The 10,824-nt window shown below is 49.9% G+C and overlaps 1 protein-coding gene across 1 annotated transcript in view; it reads left to right on the forward strand.

Annotated features, from left to right (window-relative positions):
- LOC147010519 (uncharacterized) overlaps positions 1–10,588 on the forward strand; it is a 77,430-nt gene extending 66,842 nt beyond the window's left edge. Inside the window, exon 16 of the mRNA XM_085860368.1 lies at positions 10,577–10,588. Coding sequence (XP_085716494.1) covers positions 10,577–10,588 — 12 coding nt within the window. The remainder of the gene's footprint in view (positions 1–10,576) is intronic.
- Positions 10,589–10,824: the final 236 nt, after the last annotated feature.

The raw sequence follows: 10,824 nt of genomic DNA on the forward strand, positions 1-10,824 counted from the left end.
GAAATGAACAGGGGGGGGGGGGGCAAAGCAAAAATTGAACGGGGCTGATGAACATGGGCAGTGGGCATGGCATGGCAAAGGTGCAGGCAACACAGCCCGCAGAAGAAGGCCGCTGCAGGCAAACACAGCCGGCAGACGAACTGGCCGGCACAGGCCTTGCAGCACAGCAGCTGCAGACGATCCAGCCGGCACAGGCCTTGCAGCACAGCAGCTGCAGATGAAGTTGGCCGGCCTCCGCCTTGAAGCAAAACACGGCCAGCCGATGAAGTGGCCAGCCTTTGCCGTTCAGTGGAGGTTGGTGGAGGGAGTGCGGTGGTGCTGGCCACTCGGAAGGCGGGCTCGGACCTACCTACCTGTCTCCCTCCCAACCTATCGCCTTTGCCTGTCACTGTACATACCCACTCCCTTAATTTGTCAAACCCCAATTTAGCCCCAACTTATTTTTTTGTTGTTTTTATTTTTACTTCCCCACTATAAATCGTCCCCTAACCCCCTTTATCGTCCTTGTTCGGCTTACCTATCCTGTCACCTAGCCTACTCCCAACCCCTACGTTCCCTTCCCGGAGGGGAACAAGGGAGAGCTAATGTCCTGTGTCGAGGCCCAATGAAGCCTCAAAATGGCCTCCCCAGAGTTCAGCGATCTATAACCAAAGTGGGTCCAGCGGCCCACAACGACAGCGAGGGGATGGATGGTGCGGAGGGGTACATCTCCTAATCTACCCTAACCATTTAACTGTTAAACTACCCCGGGGCTTTCAACAAGCGCCTCTCGCTTAAACTATTGGTTCTAACAACCCAGATTCCCGTCGCCTGTGTTGGTGTCCTCACAATTTCGGGCCTCGCCCCCCAATTTTCGCTCCGTGCCCTCACACGGTCTCATGGCTGGGACACGTGGCTCCCTTTGGCAGGCACGACCCTCTGCCGAATCTCCCGCTATGGCACCCCCGGGCACTACACTGCCTCCGAGCCTACCAGCTCCCTAACACCGGGGAGTGCCCCCCATGGCACCTCCCCTGAAACGCACACGTGGCAGGCCGGCCTCCCGGGCCCCTTTCCGAGGGTCACCCGTGCCCACAACACTGCCCACGCGGCTAATGGCGCCCCGGGCCCCCGCACCAAGCAGGCGCACCCGTGCCCACTACGCTATCCCGGCCCCCCATGGGCCCTTGGCCTACCACGGCCGACTAGCCTGGTGCCCGGGGTACCCACTCAGCGATACTCAACTTTCGCAGCCACGCTCCCAACCCGTCAACAGGGCTCCTGCACCCCTCCAAACGGGTCTCGAGCCTACTTTCCCACCAACAACAAAACAACCTCCATTTTTCAATTTGACTAACCCCCTAACTCACTTTATACTGACGCCGGGGTCCCTTGGGCGGGAGTCACTCCTCCCCCCAATCACTCATCGCACCATGCATTCCCCATTCACTCCACTCACACAGACCCGCTGGCCTCACTCACTCATCATGTACTCACCTCACAACTCTTCAACTCTTCAACACACTCACCGCTGAACTCTGCCATCCTTCTAACTACATCCCCTAACTAACTCGTGCTCCCACGTCGTCCCTTAAACTAGTAGCACGTTCCTTTTAACACTACGTAGCTAAACTACGTCCCCTCTACACATCCAAAGTCTGTCACTGTCTCCAAATCTCTAAAATAACTTTTATTTCCCAACCTAAATCTCGCTACAATCCCTCTAACTAATCCATTCCACGGACTCCATGAGGACTTACCCCTGCCCCATGAAGTCGGTCTAACTAAGCTAACCCTTCCCCCTAACTAGTTTCCATCCTGTGCCCAGTAAGGGGGTTTTCCACCCCTTGCCCAGGAATCCTGTGCACCCGAAAGTGAGGCTTGTTTTTTTTTTTTTTTTTTTTTTTTTTTTTTTTCCATGCGCAGCACCTGCGCGGCAACTCAGAGCTCGCGCACTTTGCACCTGCCCGTGACGTCATGCAGCTGCACGTGTTCCTCGTCCCTCCTTGGACGGTACCATCCGGCAGAGATACCCCTCCTGCCGGATTCCAACCCCACGTGCAGCCATGGCGTCACCGTGCGCATAAAAAAAAACACAAGCCCCACGTCTCGAGGGGTTCCCCACGCGAACACATGTGCTTTGTCCGTTGGAGCTTCACACACATGCCCGCGTAGAGAACCCGTCCGGTCCAAATCCATGGTCCTGCCTAAACTTTGTCCGTCCGCGGGATCGGCAAATCCACCGCTGGCGTTTCCGGACCGGGACTTCACTCTCGCAAGCGAGCACGTGGGGGTCTCGTGCGTTGCACAGCACGGACCTCGTGCTCACTGCTGGGTGAACCCGGCACGGTCCCCGAAACAACTACAGCCGCTACCCAGCTTTCTTTCCTGTCATGTCGCCGTCGTCGCCATTCGACACACGCACTCCCGCGTGTTACGACGCTCACACTCCACTCCATTACATTCACACCGGGAGACGCGGCTGCGTGCTCCCGCATGCCAACCGACATCTCCCTCACATACCGCTCTCTCACACACACGGTCTCCCTTGCACTCGGCCGTTCACTCACGCATGCCATCTCCCTCGCACACGTGGCTCCACGCACTCGCGGCCTTTCACTCACTCGTGCCACACTCATACACCGTGCCTCACTCACACACCGTGCCTCACTCATACACGCGGGGGCACTCACCCGCGGTGCCTCATCCACACTGGCCGTTTCATCCACACATACGGCCTCACTCACACACGGTGCCTCACCCACACACGCGGGGGAACTCACCCGCGGTGCCTCACTTACACACGCGGGGGCACTCACCCGCGGTGCCTCATACACACACCGTGCCTCACTCACACACGCGGGGGCACTCACCCGCGGTGTTTCATCCACACACGGCGTGCTGGGAAGCACACACTCCGGCACACTCGCCACCACACCACTCACACACGGGGTCGCTTCCACACACGGGGACGCACTCACACCTTGCACCACACACACAGGGACAACCACACTGGGGATTCGTGTCCCCACAAGGGTCTCCGGGGCCTCTATACCCCCCAAGCTCTCCGTGCACCCGTTCGCAGCACTCCTCCCCTCAACCTCACAAAGCACGACCGAACTCACCTGGTCGTGACTCGCCTCAAGGGGGCATACTCCCTCCCCTCGTTCCTGGAGGAGGCCATCCAGGTGCTCGCACTGGGTCTCTACCCAGTCCGCCAGCTCACCCCCATTATCCTCCACTACCTCCGTGTGTGTGTGTGCGTCACTTACCCCGTCTTCATCGTGTTTATTGGTCTCTGCTTCTTTCTGGCGTCTTTCCCTTATCTTTATGTAGGTCAACCTTGCTTTCTCTTTAAGTCGCTCCCTTCCTTCCCTGTTTTTCACTCCTTGCTCTTTCACGATCTCCGCGTACCTCATTCCTTGCTCTCCGTATTAATTGTTCTTTTCTCTCCCTCGCAATTACTTTCACCTCGTCTCTTGTCTCCCGAATTACTTTTTCCTTACCCGCCTCCACCGCGGGCCTGTCAGCCGCTGCACCCCCTTCCAGCTCGTTTGCTTCCACACGTGGAGTCGCCATTCCGAGCTCCCTGGTCACGGCCTTCATGCCCGCCTGCAGGCATCGGCCCATGTTCTGCGTCTCACCCCGTAGCTCTTTCATTTCTTCCTTCATGTTTGCTTCCATTCCGTTCATTTGTTGTGTATTCGCATCCAATTTTTGTGTATTCGCATCCAATTTTTGTGTATTCGCATCCATCTTTTCGTTCATTGCCGCCAGCATGGCGCATAGCTGGGCCATGTCGGGTGCGCTTGGGTGAGCCGTTTCGGCAAGGGTTGGGGAAGGGTTTTGGTGGAGAGGGGGGGGGGAGGTGTCATACACCGCGGCCGCTGCCGCACCCATTTCGGGCTCTGGGTTCAGTTGGGCGAGTCCGTGTTCCTGCACAATCAACATTTCCTGCACGGGGATTCCATCCTGTACCATGGATTCTACATTACTACACATATACATTTCTAATACCCCCGGCTCCCGCTCGCCTTGAGACGCCATCTTGCTTCTCTAAAAGGGTTAATTTGGCTCGCTCGTAATTTGGAGGGAATCGGGGGTCGCTTCTCTCACCCCTGGACCGATTCCCGTGAATTTAGCCGGAGACAGGAGAGCCCGTTTTCCTGTTCTCCGATACCAGTGCCGCGAGGAGGGCGATGAATTTGTATCGCACGACCTGACACCAGTGTTGCGGATTCGCGCCCGCCGGCGTGCTGACGGCCACGTAACTCGAATCGCGGCACGTCGCCCACCGGACGGACAATCCAGTCGTGACCCTCTCGGACTAACGCCGGGAACCAGTCACGGGTGGACCTTTCGGTCTCACCGCGATCGAGCCAATCAGCCCCCGCGTGGGATAGGGTTGCTCGCCAAATTCGACCTACCTAAGTACCCACGCGGAGGGTAGACCGGGCGATCGCACCTCGCCGCAGGTCGACTTCGGACACGGGCCACTTAAGCGACCCGTTCCGTACTATCGGGATAACCGAGCGGTGTTATTCGTCGACCTCGACGGTTCGATTAATTATCGGGCGTATTCAGCCCACTACCAACCCTTTACGTGAAGCAAGATGAGGATTCAATGAAAGAAATGACGAAGCGAAGCGGGAAACAGTTCAACACAAAGCACATTTATTCGCGCTGAACGGAAAGCACACATATTCAATTCCACCAAAAGCACATAACAAAGGAAAACACAATGCAATTTACACAAAAAGCAAATGCGACAATGCAGATCTAATACCGATTACGCGAGCACACGGCAACACTTATACAATTTTACTTCACAGACGGCGCCGACAACACATACCCAAAACCAAGGAAAAGAATACCCTCAAAGATGAGGCGGGCCTGAGGCCGAGACCGGGTCGGGCCTACCCGTCTGGTGATGAGACGCGGAGCGGCGATGGTGCCTCAACTCCGCGGGCCTCGCGGGCAGTGTCTGGTAGGGGGTGGGAAAGGGGCCCCCTTGGTCGCACTATCTCAGCGCGGGGGGAAACAGGAGGGGGTTGCTGATGCTCGGGGTATAGAGGATTCCTACTCTGCCTCGAGTCCCGCGACGAGCGTCTCCACCTTGGCCAGGTCGCGCTGTCGGCCTCCCTGGGGTGCAGCTCCCTGCACGACGCGAGCACCCCCTCGTCTGCCCTCGCCGCCTCTCCACAGCTCCGTCCCCTCCACTCCGACTCCAACGCACACGACGACCAGCTCCTTCTTGCCAACTCCACCGCCCGCGAAGTCTTAACTCTCTGTTCTCCTTGACTGACGAACACGGTCGCTTATATCAGCCCCGTGGCTTCGCTCTCTCATCTTTGACCCCCTCCCTTCGACCTTTCACCTCGCTCCCCATTGGCCCGAGAAAAAGTGGGCGTGAATGCTTTTTGATCCATAAATTTGCATATATCGATCGCCCTCCAACGCCCTGGAGGCGGGGCCAAATCGCCCCTCGCTCACCGATTGGACGGCACAAAAGTGGGCGTGTGTCGTTTTTGATCCGTTTTTGAAGCAGAAAATCCGTGGTTTTGTACACGCTGTTCGGCGCGCGCCCTGCACGAGTCCAACACCGGTACCCACAAGCGGCGCAAGAACGGTGGCGATGCGACGGTTGCGAGGTGTGACGTGAAGGTCGTGGCGGTTGTGGTGAAGCGGCGTTGTGGTTGGTGGTTGATGTTGTGACTGGTGGTGGTAACAATGGCGGTTGGTCCAAAATAAAGATAGTAAAAGAAAAACGGCTATCCTGAAGAGTCGCAGCACGCATAAATGACATGTATTCCCACTAGACAACGGGTTTGGGCCTAACTACACATGTACTTACCGAGATACCTCACCTAAGGGACCTGAATGGTGGTTTGCGAATTTGGTAACCACAACAATATATATGTGTATATACATATATATATATATATGTGTATATATATATATATATATATATATATATGTGTATATATATATATATATATATATATATATATATTTATATATATATATATATATATATATATATATATATATATATATATATATATATATATATATATATATATATATATATATATATATATATATATATATATATATATATATATATATATATATATATATATATATATATATATATACACACACACAGGGGGCTGCAAAAGTAGGTATACAGTAAGGAGAATACCAGTATATCATTACTGTATACCTACTTTTGCAGCCCCCTGTATATATCTATCTATAATTCCAGCAATCTCTGTGTGTCTGTCTGTCTGCGACCGCCGTTTTTCAACAACTACCGGTCCGATCTGATTGAAACTTGCCAGGAATATTGCTGGGGACCCGCGGATGTGCCTTTTCAACGTTTGATATGAATCGGACAAGCGGTTCCCAAGTTACGGCCATTTATCTGCAACCAATGACAAGACACGGTGCTATGACGCCACGAATAACGTCACAATTAATGTTTATTTATTTATTGTTTGTTTTTTGCACGATTGACGTCACAATTCTTCTTCTTCGTCTGGTATGACATCACAATCGACGCTGGGAACCTGAGTATGTGCCTTTTCAAGGTTTGATATCGTTATTCATCCGTTTCAGCTGTTTCCCAAGTGTTTCCCAAGGTTTGAAAGCTGTTTTTTCCCAAGGTTTGAATTAATTGTTCAAATTATTAATTAATCCCAAGGTTTGAATTTCCCCAAGGGAAAGAGCTGTTTCCCAAGGGTTTGAAAGCTGTTTTTTCACAAGGTTTGAATTAATTGTTCAAATTATTAATTAATCCCAAGGTTTGAATTTCCCCAAGGGAAAGGGCTGTTTCCCAAGGGTTTGAAAGCTGTTTTTTCCCAAGGTTTGAATTAATTGTTGTGCTTGGAAGACATTTGTGAATACATTAACAGAGAGAGAAGCGAGAGAGGAGGGGGGAGAGAGGAGGGAGGGAGAGAGAGGGGGGCGAGAGAGGAGGGCATCACAATACAAAAGAGGGGGAGAGAGAGGAGGGGGCAAGAGAGGGGGACGGGAGAGGGGGCGAGAGAGAGGGGCGGGACGAGGGGGGATAAAGGGGGGGAGAGAGAGGGGGCGTCACAAGAGAGGGGTCGTCGTCATCAATCCAGTCGTCGTTTACGAGAGTGAAGGAACGAAGCTGCACATACTGGCACGCACCTACATGCACGCACCTACGGGCCCTCACTAGTATACATAAATATAAATAAATATATACATATATTGCAAGTAAACACTTGCGATTGGGAATATAATATATGGATTCCATGGTAGATTCTCCAACCTTTAATTCAACACAAAAATGACTCAACAGTTTCCATCAACAACATGTGCAAAGCACCATGCATCCGTTAAGCCAGTATCTCACTGGGCTGCGACAGCTCACGACAAAATGCGAACGGGATTCTCCAAAATGTCTGGAAACGTTCGCGGTGGTTCTCAATTTCCTCGCGTGAGTCGCAGGACGTCGCTCTGGTGTGGCTTGAATTTTGAACATGTTCAAAAAATTTGTGCGACAAATTTTCTCTCAAAATAGTCACAGAGTCGTCGCGGTTGTCTCGAACCCTTCTCAATTTAGTTTCCGTGAGTCAGAAGGTGCGACAAATGTGAGACAGCTTTGTGAGGGATTGGCGACCTATGAAACTAAATTGTTAGTCGGGTAAATCTACAACAAAAAATAGCCTTACCCCAAAAAAATTGATACAAAAGGTTTTTTAACGGTTTTGGGTAGGGTTTGACCTCCAAAATAACATACTAAAAATCTACTCAAATCCACCTACCGGAAAGGGCCTATTTTCAAGATGGCGTCCAAAATGGCCGCCGTGGGCTTAAATTGCCATAGAATGAGCACTTGTTGGCCTATATTTGCGATTTTTGTGTCAATTTCTATGTTTCGGAGGTCAACAAATCTATTGAAATCATTTTCAAAGTTGGAGATGTATCTTCAGTCAAACTTGGTCCAGACAGAGCAATTGACCCTGCTCTACTCTTTCAAAGACTTCTTGTTGTGTCAAAAACAGGAGACATTTCGTTGGAAGATGTCATGGGCTATGAGCTGAGCCCATTTCCCCCTGCCCTGTTTGAGGGTATAGGTATTTTCAGAAAGGCTGACAAACCTCAATTAGTTCAAGCTATCAGAGACCATTCTGCCAAAGTGTCAAATGATACCGTGTCTGACTCTGTTCCCCAAACTGAGCACTATGTTCTTGATGGTGGCTCCTTGCTGCATTGTTTGTCATGGACAGCCGGGGACAGTTTCAATGTGATAGCCAAGTCGTATGCTGACTTCACTATTCGTCACTATGGAAAAGCAACAGTCGTTTTTGATGGTTATGATGATGGACCATCTATTAAGGACAATACACACAAGCGCCGTGGCCATATTGTTCATCCCGAAGTCAGCTTCACACCTGGAACAGAATTCTCTGGCAAAAAGGATGAGTTCCTGTCCAGGAGCTCCAACAAGCAACAGCTCATCAACCTCATCAGTGAGGAAATGAAGAAAATTGGCTTGAACGTAATTCATGCACCAGGGGATGCCGATGTAGACATAGTAAAAGCAGCAGTGACATCGTCATACCAACAATCAACTACCCTGATTGGAGAAGATACAGATCTGTTGGTGCTATTATTGCATTACGCTAGCGTCGACAGCAAAGAACTGTATTTTCGTTCTGACAATTCATCCAGGAACTGGAAGGTGCACAATATCAACCAGCTGAAAGTATCATTGGGTGAAGAGCTATGCCCACATCTTCTCTTCCTTCATGCCTTCACTGGGTGTGACTCGACATCTCGAGTATTTGGAATTTGAAAAAAGTCAGCATTTCAGAAACTGGCAAAGGGGGATTCAGCAATCAAGACTTGTGCAAACACCTTCCTTGTCCCCAACCAAACAAGAAAACGGCAACAATGCCATGAAAGTATTATTTGGAGGACATCCCTGTGATTCCCTCGCCAAGTTGCGATATAATGTCTTTGTGAAGAAACTGGCTTCAGCTAAGTCGTTTGTCACCCCAGAACGTCTGCCACCAACAGCGTCTTCAACAAGGTTTCACTCTCTGAGAGTATACTATCAGATTATGGTCTGGATGGGGAGGAACGGAAACTTGAAGGCAACAGACTGGGGTTGGAAACTGGAGGACAATAAACTAGTTCCAGTCATGTCAGACAAGGACGTTGCTCCAGAAAAGTTGTTGAAGATGATCCGATGCAACTGCACAACTGGCTGTAGAACAAGTCGCTGTAGCTGTAGGGGATACGGTCTGCCATGCCACAGCGTCTGCGGACCCTGTCAACTTGATACCTGCGAAAATCCTTTCAACAAGATAGTATCGGAGGACGAAGAGGAAGCATAGTTTATCTATGGTAAATGCTACTTCAATGAACGAACTTTCGTTGATGTTTTCGATTTACCCTAACTTGAAGGCATTTTAATTGAAAGTACGTTCTAGAGGAAATGGTGATCATTGTGAGAGCCGATTAATTTATTACTTTCTAAATTACCAAAGCATATTTTTATTTATGTTATGCACAAGATGGTCAATTAATTCTGATCACTACACACGGGACAACTTTTCAGGTAGACACTATTTGAAGGATTGGGCATGACCTCCAAAACATAGGAATAAACACAAACACTACAAATGTAGTCCATTTATTGCCTGTTTTAAAACAAGTACACGCCCATGGTGGCCATTTGGGGGGGGGGGGGAATTTTGGACGCCATCTTGGATTTAAGGCCTTACCATCACTAGTCAACTCTGAAAATGATATCAGGTGATTTGTTGACCTCCAAAACATAGAAATCGATACATACATCACACAAGCACAGCATTTATTGACAATTTAGTTGCAAATTTATGCCCATGGCGGCCATTTTGGGGGGCAATTTTGGACGCCATCTTGAATTTAAGGCTTTTCCATCATTGATCAGCTTTGAAAATGATATCAGTGGATTTGTTGACCGCCAACACATAGAAATCGACACATATATCACACATGCACGGTATTTATTGACAATTTAGTAGCAATTTTATGCCCATGGTGGCCATTTTGGGGGCCATTTTGGACGCCATCTTGGATTTAAGGTTTTTCCCATCACTGATCAGCTTTGAAAATGGTTTCATTGGATTTGTTGACCTCCAAAACATAGAAAGTGACACAAAAATCACAAATGTAGGCCAGCAATTGCACATTCTATGGAAATTTAAGCCGACGGCGGCCATTTTGGACGCCATCTTGAAAATAGGCCCTTTCCGGTAGGTGGATTTGAGTAGATTTTTAGTATGTTATTTTGGAGGTCAAAACCTACCCAAAACCGTTGAAAAAACTTTTGTATCAATTTTTTTGGGGTCAAACCACAAATTTACTCTACTATGTGACTGATTGGAGAAAAAAATGACAAACTGTCCTGGGACCCCCGAGAGCGCGACAAAACTGCGATTCAATAGAGAATATTTTGTAGTTGGCATCCACCAGGGCCAGCATAATGATGGAGAAGAAGCCTTTGTAGTTGTAGTACAGACTGCCAAAGTGAGGTGGAGCTTGTATCCTCACATGCTTGCCATCTATGCAGCCACAGCAGTGATGGAAGTTCCACTTGTCTGAGAAGCCCTGAGCCACCTCCTTCCACTCCTCTTCTGTTGTGGGACACTTGAAGGCTGTCTATTGGTAGTGGTCGTAGATGGCTTGGCACACCTCTGGCACAACAATGACGAGGGTGTTGGGGGCAACCCGGAACCCATAGGCCAGCGACTTGTAAGAATCCCCAGTGGCTAGATACCTTAGAGTGATGGCCAGCTTGAGTCCAGGGGACAGAGGCTT

This window comes from Eptatretus burgeri, chromosome 16, assembly GCF_056783735.1.
Source record: "Eptatretus burgeri isolate ZD-2024b chromosome 16, Ebu_testis_v1, whole genome shotgun sequence".
NCBI lineage: Eukaryota > Metazoa > Chordata > Myxini > Myxiniformes > Myxinidae > Eptatretus > Eptatretus burgeri.